General features: G+C 32.2%; 3 protein-coding genes across 5 annotated transcripts; 1 reads left to right on the top strand and 2 right to left on the bottom strand.

Moving 5' to 3' along the window:
- Positions 1-5,635: 5,635 nt before the first annotated feature.
- LOC113867852 (YTH domain-containing protein 1-like) lies at positions 5,636-7,902 on the top strand. 2 transcript variants are annotated; one of them, XM_027503350.1, is made up of 3 exons: positions 5,636-6,536; positions 6,567-7,125; positions 7,775-7,902. In XM_027503350.1, the coding sequence occupies exons 1-2, from the start codon at positions 6,125-6,127 to the stop codon at positions 7,040-7,042; spliced, it is 888 nt and encodes a 295-aa protein (XP_027359151.1). In that variant the 5' UTR covers positions 5,636-6,124; the 3' UTR covers positions 7,043-7,125; positions 7,775-7,902. The 2 variants fall into 2 exon arrangements, with proteins under 2 accessions (XP_027359151.1, XP_027359150.1); XM_027503349.1 differs by having other exon boundaries at positions 5,636-7,125.
- A 3,733-nt stretch (positions 7,903-11,635) lies between these two features.
- On the bottom strand, positions 11,636-13,281 carry LOC113866731 (chemocyanin-like). The gene is made up of 3 exons (XM_027501533.1): positions 13,227-13,281; positions 12,787-12,971; positions 11,636-12,087 (listed from the first exon to the last, which is right to left on the bottom strand). The coding sequence occupies exons 2-3, from the start codon at positions 12,965-12,967 to the stop codon at positions 11,636-11,638; spliced, it is 633 nt and encodes a 210-aa protein (XP_027357334.1). The 5' UTR covers positions 12,968-12,971; positions 13,227-13,281.
- A 1,882-nt stretch (positions 13,282-15,163) lies between these two features.
- Positions 15,164-19,175, bottom strand: LOC113867884 (probable ADP-ribosylation factor GTPase-activating protein AGD15). 2 transcript variants are annotated; one of them, XM_027503389.1, is made up of 10 exons: positions 18,993-19,175; positions 18,295-18,353; positions 17,859-17,949; positions 17,736-17,790; positions 17,285-17,381; positions 16,975-17,176; positions 16,105-16,276; positions 15,713-15,832; positions 15,317-15,429; positions 15,164-15,215 (listed from the first exon to the last, which is right to left on the bottom strand). In XM_027503389.1, coding segments are annotated over exons 1-8 (729 nt in total). In that variant the 5' UTR covers positions 19,044-19,175; the 3' UTR covers positions 15,164-15,215; positions 15,317-15,429; positions 15,713-15,830. The 2 variants fall into 2 exon arrangements, with proteins under 2 accessions (XP_027359190.1, XP_027359188.1); XM_027503387.1 differs by having other exon boundaries at positions 15,170-15,429.
- Between the last annotated feature and the right edge of the window lie 534 nt (positions 19,176-19,709).

Below are 19,709 nucleotides of genomic sequence, written 5' to 3'. Positions count from 1 at the left end.
TCTTTTTCTTTATCCCATTTCTATATTTTTTATAACATTACTAGCTTTGTATGAATTTGATATCGTAATTTAATTGAAACTTACTTTTATAATCATTCTGGATTTGAATTTAAAAATGATTGTGGCAGATACCAACTAGTATGCATGGTGTTTGTGATTTTTTTTCGCTGTTATTATAAGACATTTCACTATTTTTTATGTAATATTTCACCATCGACATGAAGATGATTTTATTTAAGGATTTTACCTACATTCATGTATTTTTTATATATATATATATAATATTTAGTTAAGGATTTCATCTATAATTACATATGAAACATGCTTGATAACATTAAATTGATTGTATTCAACACTAGCTGTGATGTGTCCAAGTGTTAGTGATTCAGCGAATGACTACTTGCCTTTAAATTGGCTAAAAGCTACGTTGATTCATATCCTATAAAGTTTGTTGACTATTGATGCAATTTTGATAGAGTTTTCTAGATCCAAACATGACATTCGTAAGATAAATAATAATAATTTGTAACATTTTTGAGGCACAATTTTTAGTTATCTTCTACTCATTAAATATTTTTTAAGATGTGTTTATTAAAAAAAATACATCATATAAAATGTTAATTTTTAATTATTTGAATGATAAAATTATTCGTAAAATGGATAAAACGTTGGAATGCAAAGCAATCATTTGGCATTTGGAAGCATTTGCTTCAAAATGAACTAGGGCATGTGCTTAAAATAATGAAATGTAAGAATTAGGTGTAGAAGTCACTGTATCAGTGTTAATGACTTGGTCAATAATTCCTGTGAAGTAGGAATTCCATTAGATGAAACAAGAAGCAAGAAAATCAAATTCTTCACAACTTTATCTCTTAAATGTTTATGTGTTTCGATTTTGGATTATTTATTAACTATTAGGTAGAAAAGAAAGAGAGTGAGTGAATCCATTATACGAAACAGGGTGTTCTGTTTTCACTCTTTTATTATCCCTTTAGCTCTTTGCTTTTATAAATGATATTATTCTTTTAGCTTTATTCAATGAGTGATTTTTCTTTAATTTTTTTTAAAAAGAAATGAACAGCATTTAATGAAAAACAGAATATTTCATTCAATTCGAAAATTCAAAGGGGCCGAATATTTGTTGGTATGTAATGTTTTGAAAATTATGTTAGGTGAATAGTTAAAGAATTAAAATTAAAATATGTTTCATATTTGTTGGCATTTAATATTTGTTGGATAGATTTTTTTTTTGTATTTTCGAATAAAAAATACAATTCTTAAAGAATTGTTTTAGTAATTTTCAGTTTAAAAAAGTTTAAAAATCTCTAAACTTATATTATAAAATTTCTTTTTTAAAATTTCAATAAACAAGTTTAAGGTAACATACTATCAAACTTTATATTATGGAGCTTTGTTCTATACAATGTACCAAAAACGACCTTAATTCAATAAATTCTAATAAGTTGGCTTGATTTGTTTTAAACTACAGTAACATTGGTGTTTATATTAGTCTTGATACAACATAGTTGCATTTTGATAAAGCTATGTCACGTCAACCCCTTAATAATACCCAATTATTTACTATATAATTCGCTTACCCTATTCTTAAATTGCATATTTACCAAATGCAACCCAAGAATTCCTAACCCTACTACTAAGAGCCATGTTAAAGTTTGAATAGAACATTCTAATGCATTGTTTAATCATTGCACGCAGTTGAATTTATTATACCTAACATAAAATGGAATCCCGTGATGGCTTAAAGAGATCATTTTTATTCTTTTTTCTTTTTCACCAATGATTGAAGATATTTTATTTCAACTCTATGAATGGCTAATTAAGTTTACAATAAAATATATTCAGGAACACCCTTTTATTTTATTTTAAAAAAAAGTGAAAGTGCAAGTTGTCTTCACCATTTGGCATTTGATACAACTCTACTACATATGCAATAATTTGTGTGATTTAGGTATTTATCAGTTTTCAAACAGTACTATATATAAATGATCTTCAAATAAGTTTGACAACTTTGTAAATGTTTTATTAGTGTCAAAATGAGTAATGATTGATATGAGTTTCTCTATTCAACTTTTTCCTTCGTCCTATCAATAGATCTCGTTCGTAGTTCCGTACAATTTTTGTTTTTGGGTTTCTTCCGTTAACAATGAGTTAGAGACTTTCTAAACATACAATCACCAATTTTGTTTTTTGAACAATATCTCAAAATTATCATTTATTTATTTTAGTTCATAGTTTTAAGACCAATTAAGGTCAACGATGTCTCCTTCAAAAATTAAATTAGTACATTTTCACTTTCTATAATATTAATTGTGCACTAAAAGATATAAAAAATGAACAAAAGACTTAAGTATATTGTAGTTCTAAGATCTTAAAAGATTACTAGATAACTTCTTCTGAAAGATCAAATTGAGTGGAGTGAATTTTTTTGACACATAAGTAGACATTTACCCTAAAAAAGCACACGAGAGAAAAAGAAAAGATAGTGAGGCTCTGAACTCCCACACACCATAAAGAGGACAAAGGCTGAGAGAAAGACTAATTGATTTGATGTGATTTTAGTGACATTTTGTTAGCACATGAAGGAAGGAGTAGTACTCAGTAAACAAAACAATGCAGCATGATTTTGCCATTACTCACTGTTCGGAGGTAAAGACGAAAGTTGTAGCTCAAATTTGAAAACCCTCCTTCAAGAAAAAAGTGTTCCAGTTATGATTATCACAAGATGGTTTAAAAAAAGTGGTGCTCTAGACATGTACTGGTTATGATAAGATACCAAGAGAAAGAGAGAGAGTGTGTATGTGTTGTATAGTAGTAGTACCATCTTAGGGGTGGGTCGGTGGGTGGTTGGTTCCCTGGGGCAAGACAAGTGACCCCATGCCACATTGATGCCATTAGTACTCACTCGAGTCCCAACAACACACTACTTGCTATACAATTTCAATATATAGTGAACAGTGGTGTTTCTCTGTTTTCTTACCCTCTTTTTTATTTTGTCTGTTACCCAAAATTTTGATCAAAGTCTATATGCATGTTGGCATAGATATATTACATTACACGCGTGTTGCAACTTGCAATGCTATGGCTATCCTCCTCAACCCCCCAAAGGTAATTTCTTTTAGCATTGTCTCTCTCTCCCCTCTTATCTAGGTGCACTTTATAAGGTGATCATGATGGATTGAGTACATAATGAAAATAACTTTTTTTAATATAAGTTTATAAATTATCATACCCAATTTTGGTTAATTGTCTCCCCTGCTTCTCACCATTAAAATTCATATCTCTTTAGATTAAGAAAAGGAAAGAAGCATAAGAAAATGTTTAGGAGTTAATTTAGATTATCATATTAATATTGTATATATAATTATTTTCATTTTTTTTTACCTCTTTTATATCTATTTATCTTAAAAATAAATTAAAAAATGAAAGAGATAATTAAAAAATATTCCTTGAAATTGTTGGAAAAAGAGAAAACCATTTGAGAATTATAATTCAATGGGAGGGAAAAGGACAAATCACTGAGCATTTGTTAATGGTTGGGTGCCGCTGGGGCTGTGGTTTTTGTGGCTTGATGGAAGCATTTTCATGTGTATATATATATAGGTTACTTATATCCATGGAATGGCTAACATTCCCCACCCCATTTATTCGGTCAACAGTGTTTCAGATGAAGGTTCAATTTAATTGCATAGCTTATGGTGGAACCAACATTATATCCAATTATTGATAATTCAATGGTCAAAATAGATTACTAATAGCCTTACATCTTATTCAATCTTTTGTGGTTTTGCCCCTTCTGCTTTCCTTCTACTAACTAGTGATATATGGATTTAGAGGAGGAAATGAACACCTAATCAAACTGAGAAAGATATAATAATGAAAAAATTTTGTAAAAATGCATCCACTTTTATAATTTTTAATATATCTTAATTTAAGTTTTAATAAAAAATATTATTAATTAATCTTTAATTAACTTCCTTAAAGTATTAGTTAACATGACTCAATTCTATTTTACACATTCATTTTAATTACAACATTCTTCATCGTTGAAAATTTCATACACGATTTATTAAATAATGTGACTTTTATTTTATTTAACAAAAATCTATTTATTGTTTACTTAGACATGCATAAGTCTTACCTAATAAAGAAAAAGCATCCAAAAGAATGTGTCACCAAATAGTAATTTTTTTAAATCAACAATTCAAAAGATAAACAAAGAACAACCAACGGTGTAGTGAAATACACCACAATTAGTGGTGGTGTGTGGACAATTAAGTTTGAATAATAACATTCACTAAACAATTTTTACATAAACAAATTCTTTCAAATATTTATTACTGGTTTTGTGGGTATTTGAGATTTTTTAAAAAAAATCAATGAATTTACTTGTATAATTACAAAAGTTGTTAAAAATAAGAATTAGTAACCATGCAAGAAGAATCGAGAATGTAGCAATAAATTGGCATAGAAATGATAGTTTATGCATATATGCAATGGATATAGCCTTATGGTTAGTAATAGCAGCTTTAGCTTAGTGGTGCCAAAAGTTGGTATTATCCCCTCCGCAAATTGGGGTCACCGCCGCGCAACGCAGCAACTTTAATTTGGATTAATTAACTTACCTTCAAAGATTCGTTACAATTCTTAAAACAAATTAAGCCATGCTAACAACAAACCCAATTATAATTAATTAACTAATAATGTGATTTCCACTCAAATTCATCGTTTAATTTTGCTTCACTTTTCAAAACTAAAACTATATCCAAACATTTCTAGAAAAAAAAAATAAAATTCTCGGTGGGTCTAACTTTATCGCCTCCTATTATAATAATCACTTTTCCTTATTTAAACAACTAAAATTTTATATTGTATATAACTTTTAACTTTTTAAAGATATTTTGAAAATACACCTAAAAATAAAAAATAATTGAATTTATCTTCGAAATTATTTAAAAAAACATTTTTTCATAGCAATAGAATGACGATGAAGGTGCACACTTTATTAAGTCATCATATCATGACCTTTGTTAGAATGTTTTTTTCTGACAAACTTAGAAAACAATTTTATTCTTTTTTACTTTTGAAATATATGTATATAAATAAAAATAAAATAATTATAAATAATGTTAAATATAGTATCAAATTTAATTAACCAAATAACAGTAAATTTTAAATATAAGTTCAAGAATACGATATACAATAAATTTCTCTTAAAAATAATAAAATATTTAATACATTAACAATATTGAATATTAAAATTTTATAAAAATTGATTATTTCTTATTTTTGACGTATATTTATGCAAATATTAAAAGTATTTTTTTAATCTAAATAATATTTTAACATAATACAAAAATTTATAAAATTTAATGTATCAATATAATTAAATATTATAATTTTTAATATAAAGTTTACTATTTATTAAGTTTTTAATGGTAAAGATTGGAAAAATGGTATTAAAAAACCGATAACAAAATATGCTCTTTAAACTATTCTGAAACATATCTGACGGTGGGAAATTAATCACTTACTTGGTTACAAACAGTATATTATACTAGTAAGAGAGGGGTCATACCAAATTTCTTCATTTAAATTCCGTCTTGACCCTTGTGGTCCTCTACGCCAACCCAGTACTAAAGGAATTTTTGTTGCCTCTGCAGCTAACTACAGCACCTGAAACAATGAATTTTGAAAGCTCTCTTCCTTTAAAACCCTTTTTCCTTTCTTTCCTTCTGCAATAGAGAGACAGAGGACTCAAGTTCTCCCTAAACCCTTCAATACATTGTATTCAGTTTTCCACTTCCTTTTCTTTCTGTTCATTTTTCTTCTGTTTCATCTTCAAGGATCTTATCTAATTCACCATAAATCTTTCTTTCAGAAACTGCTTATCATAATCCAGTTACCTAATCAGATTCTCAATCTCAAACCTCAGTTTCTAAAAGCTATTTTTTTCTTCTGAAGAACTAGTGGATGAAGTATAAATAAACTCCTTTATCTGGGTCTTATTCTTCTCAATTTTCCAAGCAGAAAGTTCCTTTCTTTTCCTTGTTTTAAATTCTGGGTGTTGTGAAAAATTATTAATTACAAGTGTTGCAACGCGCCAATGATGGATCTTTTTCAAAACCCATCTTTTCTGAAATCAAACAGATTTGAAACAGCTATATGGGCTTCAAAACTGGTGCTCATGTCCATGGGAGTTATCTCCACCCTTGTTTTGTTGAAAGTGGCAATAGTCCCATACACATTCCACCTTCTTCTCTCAACTCTTCCTCACCTTTGGATCTCAGCAAGAAGCTGGCTAACACTACCATTCCTTTACATCATTGTTAACTTCATCATCATCACCATTGCAGCTTCCTCCAATTTCCATCACAAAAGCAATAACAACCTACCCTTTTCTGACTCACTTGCACCTTCTGATCCTAAGCACACAACAACCACAACCGTCACCACAGAGCTAGAGAACCAAATCAATGAACCAAAGGAAGAAGAAAAAGAGGTTGAAGAAGAAGAAGAACAAGAAGAAAAAGAGGTTGAAGAAGAACAAGAAGAAAAAAAAGTTGTTGAGGAAGAAGTTAAAGACACTGATTTTTCATGTGACAAATTCATGGTAGACCCTTCACTTGAAAAATGCACCAATGACTATTTCTTGCCTGATTCTGACGACAAGAGTGAGGACACGCTGGAAGCCACGTGGAGGGCTATCATGGAGGGACAAGGGAAAACGACGAAGCCTCATCTGAAGAAGAGTGACACATGGGGTGCAAGGATTGCCAAAGCAGAACCATTCAATCACAATGGTGAGGGTGGTGATGATGATCCTGTGGCTTGGGCTCAAAGGGAGCTCAAAAAGTCTGAAACTTTCAATGATAGAGCTTCCTTGAGGAGGGAAAAATCAATGAGTCCCGAGGAACTGAATCTAAAGGTAGAAGCCTTCATTAAGAAGTTCAATAATCAAATGAAGTTGCAGAGGCTGGAATCTTACCAGCGTTTCATGGAAATGGTCAATCGTGGGGTTTGATGTGGTTAATCTTTCTTTTTCACCAGTCACAGTGAAAATTTAGCAAAATGAGAATCTCTGGAAGTGTTTTAACCATTTTGGAGGTACATATATTAACTATATTCTTAATTTTGTATCTTGACTCTCATTGCATGTGTTATGCAGAATTTCACTGTCGGTTATGTGTGTTACTGTTACCATATATAACATAATTGTTGCTATAAAACCATTCATTATTAGCCTTTTACCTAACAAGTTATGCTTTTAGAATGGTTAGTCTTGTCAAGGGGTAGATGACAACTGTTCACATTAATGCTGGATTAGAATAGTAGTTAAATACAGCACTTTCATGTGGAATCTTTTTTATGGCTAAATTAAACATAATCAAATGTTTGTTGAACTTTTTATCCGTTTTTTCTACGAAGCATGACCTCAGAAAGGATTCTATTAGAGCTTCTTGCACACACAAATATGTGTTCATATGACTCCAAAAGAGACAGTATGATTCCATGGTATATATCTATGGCATCTTATATTCTTGAAGCATTGGGCTTTCAACACCTGGCAAAACATAAGTAGTAGTTAGCACCATTAAACGAGTTTAGCTTTGATTAAGCTGTTCCACCTACCAAACACTTGATTGAAGGGTAGAAAAATATAATCTACATCATTACTACATAATATATCTAATTCCATTTATAAATTTGATTTGTCGGTTTCTCTGTGTTGACCTTTTTTCTTCTCCCTTGGCAGGACTTGCTATGTACATATTTTTGCTGCTGAGACTGTGTGAAGAAGCCAAGACAAGCATCAGACATGGTGTACTTTTTTTCCGTTGTCAAGTTTCTTGTGACATAGTGGGCATAAGTTAGTTTCAACCTAATCTGTTGTTTTCGTTCTTTTATCTAGATATTTGCCCTACCTGTTCTACTAAACTACTCCGAAGTCTAGTGTTTCTTATAATGTATTAATGTTTGTATTGATTATGTAGTTTGAACTTTAGGTAGCATCATAAGGGTATTATTATTTCAAATTGAATGTACAATTTCAGCAATTTTACGCAGACCTAATTTAGTTAAGTCAGCTTTGAAATGCTTGTTGAATAGTTACCTTTTTCTTATTTCCTTTTATTATTATTTTTAATTACAATAAAACCGACATACAAGGAAAGGGAGAACAAACCTGGAGACATACCAGTTGAACAAAATCGCCTACGTCTACCAATAAAAGTAACAACCGTACTCATGCAAGGAGATGATAGTTGTTAGTTGCTAGTGTTTATTGATAGACCAAACTCATGGAGTTGGAATAGAGACTCGGACCCCCTTTGGCGTATTATGGACAAAGAAAAGAACTGTGCCTTATATTTTTTTTGGAAAATGGGTTGAAGTGAATGAACATGGACAAATTGAACGTAACGTTAACCGTGAGTTGTCGCTTCAACTGTGCATGGTTGCATGTGGCCATCAACTAAGATATGCATCTTGGCTTAAACAGATTGGTTATGCTGTCAAAATCTCCAAAGGCACAATTAGATTTGGGATCAAATTATGGGATTAGGGACGTAAACTTGGTGAACACACGGGCACATGGATATTATCTGGCAGAATGGTGTAGATCATTATATATGTAGTGGGACTTGCTATTTCTTTAAGCCTTCATTTTAATTATGATCCCCTTAGGTCGGAAAGCAAAGCAAGTTGCCTTGCCCCTTTACATGCCAGTGAAAATTGAAACAGAAGAGCCCCATGTTCCTTGTTGTGTCACGAGCTTTGAGTGGTTTGAGAGTACAGAACCTCATAAAGAAGTAGGACCTTCGTACAATTTGAAATATAAGTGGAACCAAGCAGTGAGAGTCTTTTATTTATAAAAAACCACACAATCGGACCCCCTCATCTCCTGCCTGCAAAATGCCTTTAACTTCAATTAGAAAAGTTCACTTTTATTATGAAAATTTGGCGTTCTCTTTCTATTTTTAACCTTTCTACTTTTGGACGTGGAATCTACTGCCTTGAAAATAACCATGTATAATTCAATAACTAGTTTTATTTTCCTTTAATGGAAATCTTAATTATCTACACTAGGACAACGGTCAATTGGGGCTGGTTTGACGCGTTAGGCATAACTGTTGCTTATGGAACAATTATGTCTAAATATTAATTAGAGATGATGTACAAGCTAGAGGACCTAAGCTTGAGACCCAATGTTTGCCATTATCAAAGACTAGTCCTTTTCTTATTAACCACTAATGGAAACAAACCAGAAAATACTTGTACACGTTGTCAAGGCACAAGTAAGCTGTGGGCCAGAGGCTTTTGAATAGTGACCCAGACAGTGTAGGGCAGATATCAGAAGTGACTCCTACAGCAATAAGGCATTCAGGCGCTGCTAATTAGCATTTAAGTTGGCGCAATGGCTTCAAGATACAGCATTCAAAATTACCTCTGAAATAGACTTATATGTGCCAATTTCCAGTGGCTGCAACAAAAAAGCTTCGATTATCTTTTTATTGCCAAGAACTTGGCATAGTGAAAATTAGGAAACGTCCAAGGGAGCCTTCATTGCAAGAACCATTTCCTGTGTACATTTGGACGCCAAGTCCCGCTTTTTATAATCGAAGGAGCCTAGAATAAATAGGACAAAACTCATGCGATATTTTTTAGGTGCTTGTTTATCAATTAAAATTAGTGATTTATTTTAACAAACGATTTGTATTTAATGTTATTGTATGTTACTGAGGTAAAACTTCAATTTTGGCCGAAAAATTTCACCAAAACCACCTGCACCTAAATTTTGTTTGAATAAATACCGTTGAACAATATCGCTGGTCAAAATGATGCCGGGTTCGTTGCCTGAGAATCTATGAAAAAGTTTTGGAGAAGCTCATATCATTGGTGAAACCTGAAGTTTAGCAGGCCGGATTATTTATTTTCTGTGGTCCAATTTCTTCTGGATTTGGTTGAAAATAGCATGAGTTGTTTGTTGCAACTTGTTCGGGAAACGTAAGTCACATAAACAAATAATCCCAATTCGTTTTTGGTAATCAGAGAAGTGTAGAATGGATAACGTTCGAACAATATTGCTGATTTAAATGATGCCACGTCCGTTTCCTGAGTATCTATGGAAAAAATTTGGAGAAGCTCATATCATTTGGTGAAACCTTTTGAAGTTTGGCAAACCGGATTATTTTTTATATGGTCCGATTTTTTTCTGGATTTGGTTGAAAATAGCATGAGTTGTTTGCAGCAACTTGCTCGGTAAACGTGACTCCCATATACAAATAATCGTGATCCATTTCTTCCCTGTTCTCTCTCGTTGATAAAAACCAATGGTGATGTGATATACTCTACGTAAGAAAAATGCACATAAAAATTACGTGGAAAAAGTAATTGCTATTGAAATATTATTCCTTGGAATAATTCTATTCACAAGACAATATTTTACAAATCTTTTTTTTCTCTTTATCACATTCATTTTATCTCAGTTCTTTCTCTCTTTTTTTTCCCTCTCTCTCTCCTTGATGTATGTAATGTTGAGGAAAACGTGTGAAAATAACATTCCTTTTGTAGGTACAAGGGGACATCATCTATGCATACAGAATTTAAATATTAGTAACTATGACAATTTAATTACATAGTAGCAGCAGCATCTTTGTCAACTTGTAAAAACGTTTTTATTTTTATGGTTGGATGGGGATTTGATGAGTGTTCAAAAGGGCTAACAATTCAATATGGTGCTGCTATAGCTTGACCTACAATGGGTTCACCCAAAAATAATGAAAAGACCTACAATGGGAGTGGGCCAGTGGCCGCCGCAAGATTATCACATGGCATAGGCCGATAAATGGCTGAGATTAAAGGCCCAATCCCCGTCCGTCCGTTCGTTCGATGCAAGATATAGAGAAACAATCTGTGCCAACATGTATACATTGTCCCGGGACTAATTAGCAGAATCCTGTTTATTTCGTTAGACATTTTCAAGGCTGTGGAAATACAGAGCAAAGAAATGGCGATAGGGCCGAATGTTTAAGAAACTACTTCATTATCGCCCTTGAATCCCACAAAAGAAATTTCTTTACTTAGTCCTTACCTTTCATTTTGTTTTTTTATCATTTAAATCATTGTTAAATGAAAACGTGTCACATTAGAAATTTCTTCTAATTAACACTATCACATCAATTAGAACTTGATACATAATTATGGAATCAGAACAAGTGATAAATTACATAACTTAAATGAACTGTTTTTTTTTTTTGACAAATTGAAAAACTGGGCAAAAGCGTAGAAACTCAAAAACGTCCCAGAAGTCTACTTGAAAAAAAAAGGAGATTCATAACCGCAGAGAAAATACTCACTTTTAAGTGTGCAGAGTAATTATAAGAAAGAAATAAGTGCATACACTGCATCTCAACAAACAAATTCGCAGATATGTACATAGCATTGCGAGAGAGCAAACCACAGCACACAGTGAGTAAACTCATTATTCAATTTCGAATACACCAACAAAACAATTTACTAACCCTAATCACATTCATACATGCACTGAGCAATAGGCCGTGGTAAAAGACGAAACACAAGAAACACGCATAGGCTGATTGCGAGCGTAATCAACACCTCATATAAAAGCCGAGAGACGCGAGAAAGGTAAGAAGAAAGGAGAACAAGCGAAAGAGAGGAAGATTACGAGCGTAATCAATGGCAGAAGCCCATATCGTTCCTCAGCACGGGAACAATGGCAGGGGAGGGGCACGTCATCAGGTAGGTTTGAACCATCTTGAGGTGGAGAAGCCGGTGGAGAAGGACCACCACCGCCCACTCCGGCGCGTGGGTCTTGATCATCGCCGGTTCCGTTGTTGTTGTTGGACTGAGCGGGAACTTGAACTTGAAGTTTCAGGCCTTGCTGGCAATGGCCCATTCGGCCACATACGAAGTAACGGGTTCCGGGTGCGGTCAAGTGGATAACCGTATCTCCGGTGTTGTACGTGGCAAGAGCGTTGGCTACCGTACACGTGTCGTAACCAAGTGTGTTAACTTCCACCACATCGTGAACCGGCGTGTATGAGAACACTACCAACCATCACAGTTAGGACGAAACGTTCCGCATTTTAGTTAACTTTCTCATAATTTCAAATACACGTTGAATCTCATTAATTCACGATTAGTTTCTATATTAAAAATTTATATTTTAATTTTTATAGGAGTGTTTTGTTATATTTTAATTTGTTACGTCATAGTAATATTAATAAAAATTATTGTACACTAAATTATATTTTTAAAGTATATTATAATAATATAAACTAAAAATATTTAAATATATAAATTAATTCATAAATAAATATTAATTATAGAGGCTTAAACGTGGATTTTAATCTCAAATTTAAAATCAGGTTACGCTGAAAATGCCTTTGGCTTCGTCTCGGTTCATTTGTGTTACTACGCAAAACTAACTTCGAGAACCAAAACGATTACCTATCGCCTTCTGTTGAAGAACAATCGGAATGTTTGGCTGCAGAGAAAATATATAGAAGCAAAAAGAAAACGAACGCAAATTCGAATATTCTTGAAACGAAAATTAAATTAAACCGAACCCGTTGTTAATTGGTAATTAATTTTCTTCGGCAAGATTTGAAGCTTCAGAAATTCGAAGATTAGAACGAATGTGCAACGTTTTAGCGGAAATTATTTTCTCGAAGTGGAAGAGATTAGTGCAAGCTTGATTAACGCGAGTGGAAATGATGAAGAGAAAGAGAGAATGTAGATGCGTACCAAGATCGTCACCGACGTTAAACGTGGTTGTAGATGACCAGGCTTCCATATTGGATTTGAGATCCCAGCCGGAAGCTCCACCGACGGTGTGGTTCGTACCACAGACGCATCGGAACAAAATCGAAGTGAATACGATCACGATGATAGCCTTCACAGCCCAAGCTGGCCTCAGTCTCTCCATTTTCCTTCGAACGAAACAGAAAAAAATAAAAAAAAAAGAACATTGAGTTTAACTAACTGGTAAGCGATAATAACATCAAACAATATGGAATTGGAAGTTCAGCTTTGAATTCCAGAGAAATTATCGGTGCAAATGCGAACAATCGAAATTTAAAGCTTAATTAACTCCGATAGAGAAACAAATAGATATTGATCAGAGAATGCATTAGATAATGCGTGATTTAATCTTCTCCAGAAAAAAAAGGTGAAATGCGAGGTACCGATGGTAAGCTTCACAAGGAGACGAAGCTGGTTAGAACACAGAAGAAATCGTAGCTACCTGCAAGCTTTCAGAAAACGAATTTAACTCTTGAAGCACAAACGAAGAAGAAGAAAAATATTAATAAAGAAAGATGAAGAAGAAGAGAGAATACGTTAGAGTTTGAAGGTATGGCGGGGAGCGAGGAGAAAGAGAAAGTAGCGTTTTCCCGCCTTTATACATTACAGTGTGTGTGTGAGAGAGAGAGAGAGAAAGAGAGGGAGAGAGAGGTTCTTTCACACTATAGTTTTTGTTTCTGTTGCGGAGAGTCAACTACAGTGCGGGCGCAGTTACCGTAAGTATCCTGCGTCCGCTTTTAATTTGCTAAATCTCTAGCTAGTCTCTCATTTTGTAATCTCTTTTTTAATTTCTTTACAACTTAATAAAGCTTTTATTTGTTTTTGAATTGTTAAAAATCTATCATGTTAGTTTACGACAGTAAATATTAGTACCACTTAACCAATGTATTTGCATTGCACGTTAAATTTTAATTTAATATGTTAATTATCTATTAGACTAGTATTAGAAGCTAAAAAGTAAACATCAATAAAGACTTAAGATAACTCAAGGAAAAAATTGAAAACTTCAGAGTTTTTTGAAAGAGGATCATTTTGATTTGAACATAATTTTAATAATTAGCTTATTAAGAGTCAAATAATATTTTTTGAAGTTGTTGCTTAATGTGTCAATATTAGGACTAACTTAAAATATATTTAAATGAGTTAAGATTAAAATAAAATATGTATTAAGTTACAAATGAGATCAAAAAGTTATAATAAAGTTAAATATTGAAGTAATAATTTTTTCATTTTTAATTTATTATCTATTCTAGTCAAAGTTAATTTTATTTCTATATACACAATTAATTCCTCAAATTTTCGAATGATTTTTTAACAACAATTAAAGACCTGTTTGTATATACAGTTAAATGGAGTTATCATGCTTCATGATGGCTTCTTTAAAAGTGTGTATATACATATATATAATTTCTAGAACAGATATTTCAACAACAAAATAAACAAATTATAACTAGGCGTGAGTTAGGAAGAAGAAAAATGTAAATAAAGCGGTTGGTATATTTATTATTATTTTAAATTACTGTATTTCATAAATTACATAGTAGATATATTTTTATTTTTTTAATGTTACATATGTTTTTCATTTTATAAGAGTCAAATTCTAAATTGATAATATATTTTGACACCTCCAACACCGAATGCCAAATTTTGACTAAAATATTTCTTGGTCTTAAATGAACGTTCAAGACCAAGAACGATACAATTTCTTTACCACTCTAATATTTTAGGCCATTTGTGTAAAATGCAAATGGTCTTGCATGCTACTTTTTGATCATATAAGATTTGTGCACCAATTGTTGATTGCTATGTTTGCTGGAAAAATGATTTGGGTGGAATGCATCAATTGCACGTGGTTATGGCCAATTTTGTTTGACATAAGTTTTAATTAAAATGTATTTTTAAAAATTATAATAAATTAGTTGTTAGAAAAAACCTTGAAATATTTTCAAAAGACAAAATCAATGGTTTGTTCTTATAACATTTTGTATATGGCATTTATAAAACTACTATTTAACATTAATTATTAAAGCTATTAAAGTAACTTTTAAGATTTTCTTTTTCTAGAACGAAAAAACACATTCGCTAAACCATTGAATTTCACTACTTGCGAAGAAAGATTAAAGCGTTTGTTTTGAAGGGTGCACAGTAATGGCACTGCTAGATTAGAAGTATACAGGAAACTATGACAGAACTTCTGAACATGTTAACCATTGTTAAGCAACCAAAAATTCAATGCATAAAGTTAACATTCTCTATGTATTTCGCTAATAGAGAAAAAAAAAAAAAAAAGGTGCACTAGAAGAAAAAAGAATAAATCAAAATGGGGCATATTTTATTTACAACATCTTCAGTCGCAGACTCTTGAAGTGACACTGAAAGAAGAGAAGAACAATAATTGTTATTCCAATTATCCTTTTCTTAATCTCAATTAGTAATAGGAATGAAGTAATAGGAACAACAATGCATATCAAACCATTTGATGGACGGTCTCAGGCTGTATGATACATCAATGCCAAAGTGGTGCAAATGTGTGTCAAATTTATGTCCTGTTGCAGTGTGTGTTGATTAAAAAATTAGTCCTTAATCCTGTGAAAAAACATGATCTTTATAAACCCTCTTCGAGATAAATGCCACATATCAAACTATACATTTAAGGCTAACCCTATGCAGTAAAACTTGGAAGCATGGTTATATCTCAAATGTTTCTCAACATGCAAAATATACCTTATTATGGATATTTACTTCTATTGTAATGTATAGATAAAAAAAGGTCATATATATTTGACAAGTGTCTGAAATTTAGAAAAAATTATACAAATATAAAGGTCATCCAAAATTGAAATAGTCATCACTGAAAAAGGGGACAGACCAGGGCGATGCAACTCAAAGGTCATGCGACATTGCAAGATCGTCTGCAACTATAATGTTGTGACATCTATCCAACGGGCTAGCTCAACAATCTATGAACAAAAACCTCACAAGCCTTCTCCTGCAAACGTGAATATCGAATCGAATTAAGAATTAGGAAGTGCATAACATGAGCTGCCACAATCTTCCTCGTTTCATTGTAGGGTGGAAAGATATTAGAAGCAAAATAAAAGCTTTAATAGCTTCAAATTTGTCAAGGCAAAATAATTCTATATGAAACGTCAAAAATCTTCAATGCTTTTGTAATTCTCCAAGAACCTTTAGAACCAAGAGAATGAAAGAAAATATATGGAAGGTAACACAAGATGCATGATAAAAGTACTGTTATCTTACAATCAAATGTTGTCCAGCTTGGAGGAGTTGTAGTTGAGAAATCCTGTTTATTATCAAGCAAGCCAAAAAGATCAATAGTACCATTGCTCTTTGCACCAGAGCTGTCAAAATCAACTGATGCGGATGGTCTCTTTAATGGTGGTGAAATCTTCTTTTGCAAATCTAAGGAGCCCTGAATGGAAAAGATAAAGTTCAGATCATATATCAATTTTTTGAGATCTGGAAGGCAACCAAAATTTTTGAGTAAATCAAGAATAGAGCAACGCTACATAGTAGAGAGGAAAAAACAAGATGATAAAATGCAAGCCATGACTTGATCCTTGATATCTTCGTGACTACACACTCCTCCCACCACCTTCCCCCTGCCCTTTGAATTCCCCTTCTGAATATCTTGGTGTAATGACTAAAGGATGTGACTAAGTCCACCAAAGAAAAGCTATGGCCACGGCCATGAGATGTTAAATGCCATATACCTTAACATGGCATATGCCTTGCAAAAATAATTCAGGTTGAGGGCAAGTAATTCCATAAAATGGTATTTTTGAGCATTTTGAAATGAGAAGAAATAGTTACAGTTCCTCACTACATTGCCTTGCAAGGCAAAAAAGAAATGAATACAGAAGTTTCCACAACAGCGCAGGGTATCTTAATAGTAAACTAAGTCAAGCAACTGAAAATAACAACAAACTTCCAAGAAACAGGGGAAAGCAGTAAAGGAGCTACACTTGCAGATCAAACAATAAAGGTCACCTACTTAACAACTGTGCATGTGATTGGTCAATTAAATGATCTGTAGTACATGTATCTATGCAATTAAAATCTAAAAAATATTATTTATTAGGATTGAACTTCACATGAAAACATGAATACCCCATGTGATGTTGTTTCAGAAGGCCGAATTTGTGCCATGTGGTTAACAAGAATGCTTTCCTCAAGAGACAATCTTCTGTTCTTTTGAATAGCACTCTTGGCCCTAGAAGCTGGTGGTGAATTATTCAAGTTAAAGATTATTTCAGCTGACTTTGAAGCTGGTTGTAGTCCACCTTTTGAAGCCCATCTTTTCTCTATATACCTGAAAGATTTTAAGCAAGTTCATAACAGTAGAAAATGGGAAAGTAGATGCAACTTTAATCTTTAGGTTTCAAGTAAAATCATGCATGAGAATCCATTAACAGTTTACTTGGCACGAATAAACTTCTCGATTCCATATCCATTTCTGTCAAAATTTGGTGGCAGTTCAGCCTCCCAGTGCATGTTTGACTTGACATTACCCATGACTGCATAAAACACGAAAATCAAGAGATGAGATATGTTGCCATTAGGCACACAACTAAAGTACCATGCAATTTCAGCTGTGAGAGTATTCAAGAGCCCAACAAAATTTTCTAACAATTATCCTATTTTCCATGAGTAACTAGTTTCACCAATAAGTTAAATCAATATTATGTAAACTATAAATGGTATATTGACCGGTATATATATGGAATGGACCATACCAGTTATGTGATTTACTATTATAATTTTGTTAGACCTTTTGAGAAAATTAGTTAATTCAAGAGGAAAAAGTTAGATAGTTCCCCTAACCATACTTTTGCCTAAGAAAGTAAGAAACAGATTGTGTAGTTTCTTACATTGCATAAAAGAAACTTGATCTGGTAACCATGTATCCAAAGTTGTGGACCGCACCTACTTGCAAAATCAGAAGGCTTAGCCATTGTGAATTTATAAACTAAGAAGAAAAGGTATATATCAACCTTTGATATATGAACTCCAAGACTTCGGTGAATTCCTGAACACTGCATGCAAATGAATATTCCTAAGTTCACACTTGCCCATCGTGGTGCCCTGAAATATTAAAAAATATATGCTTATAAATCATGAAAAAACTCAAAAAATTCTAAGTAAATCATGAATGTTGAAACACAACTTGTTCTCCAAAATCAATGGATATGAACAACAAAGTGAACGAAAAGGGTTATACTAAGAAGCGGGCAAAAACAAAAATAACTTATAAATAGATGATGGTGTCAAACCAATCTTCATGTAAATAAAACAGAAGTGCTCAAATTGTTCAATACCCCCTTAGAAAAAGAAAATAGAAGACCTATTCATTGATCTACTGTAGTTAAAGATTCACAGATTAAAGACATTGATAAAACATAGGACAATGAGTTCTGAAAAAGCATGTACTTTGTCCTGCAGTCTGCACATTCCCGATTATCAGGTAGTTTAAGAAGTCCCTCCAAGATCTGCATACAGTCACAAAAATAAATAAAATAAAACATGAAAAAATGGATAAGTCGTTGCTAACTAGGCTTCACATAATACACTAAACAAAACACATTGTTAAAATATTATACAAATTCTATGTGCACAATGTGAAGACATGCTGTTGCGAGCTCTCGGCATCAAAACTCAGCTCTGAAGCATCGATACCTCGTTTTGTTAAATATATTTATACCCGAAACATACTGTACCTATATATGTTAATACACTTGGTACTTGTAAAAAATATTATATTCTTAAAATATACACAATTTGAGGATGATTAATATTACAATAAAACTAGGTGCAACTTGAAATATAACTTGGTATGTCTTAGATGCTAACTTGATAATTTTCCCTCCTAAAAATGACAGTCTTTTAGGTAAATTTAGGGAATTTTTTCATCTTTCTTTCAAGTTTCCTATATTTATTTTTCTGTAAAATGCAAGTTTATTAATTTCTTTTATTATAGATGTTTTTACAACAATCTATAATTTTTTGAAAATTACCGTATTTTGTACCCGTATTCATACTGGGTGGTACAGTATCCGTATTCATGAAACATAAGCGGCCAGATATGAATTGATGAAAGAAAAACCAAAAGGGATGGAAAAAAATGGAACCTTGGTGTGTTTGGCATGGAGCTCCTTAGAGACAGAGGCTTTCGAGTTCATGTTTGCAAAACCTTCAGCGAAGGAAGAGCAAACAAAGGAAGGAAGGAGGGGAAAGTGGGTAATTTTCTATTAATCAATGTGGAGTTTGGTTTGTTTGTGGCCCCACAAATTTGGAGACAAACACGGTTTGGGATGACATGACATGAGCAAAATACGCTAATTCCATTCATCCTTTTATGCCTAACCCTCACTACCTTAGTTTGGTTATTTAATTTTATAAATAAATTAAAGAACATTCACAAACTCAATAATAATATTTGAATTTGAAACCAACTCCATAAATTTATTAATCACATTCAGCTTTATATGTGCGATATATCATAAAGGAGAAAAAATAAACTCACTTCGATAAACACTTTAATTTACCTAAAAAGTAAATATATTTTTATAATTTTAATATAAAATACTTTTTTAATATTTTATTTTATTTTATTTTTAACGATGTTATATGTCGATGGGCAGGCATATCATAGATATCCTCACTGTAAAATTTAGGCTGAAATAAATAATTAATCTCAAATAGCAAAAAAAAATAAATCTCAATGATTTGATTTATATGATATTTTAAAAGAAAAAATTGCATATTGAGTTTAGTTTAATTAAAGAAAGTAACTTTTTTTTTTATAGTTTTTTTAAAAGCTTTCGAAGAGATAAAAGGCATTAATT

This window comes from Abrus precatorius, unplaced genomic scaffold (assembly GCF_003935025.1).
Source record: "Abrus precatorius isolate BTA unplaced genomic scaffold, Abrus_2018 Scaffold5, whole genome shotgun sequence".
NCBI classification, from domain to species: domain Eukaryota; kingdom Viridiplantae; phylum Streptophyta; class Magnoliopsida; order Fabales; family Fabaceae; genus Abrus; species Abrus precatorius.
Note: the sequence above shows the minus strand (reverse complement) of the source record. Positions and strands in the feature narration are given on the sequence as shown.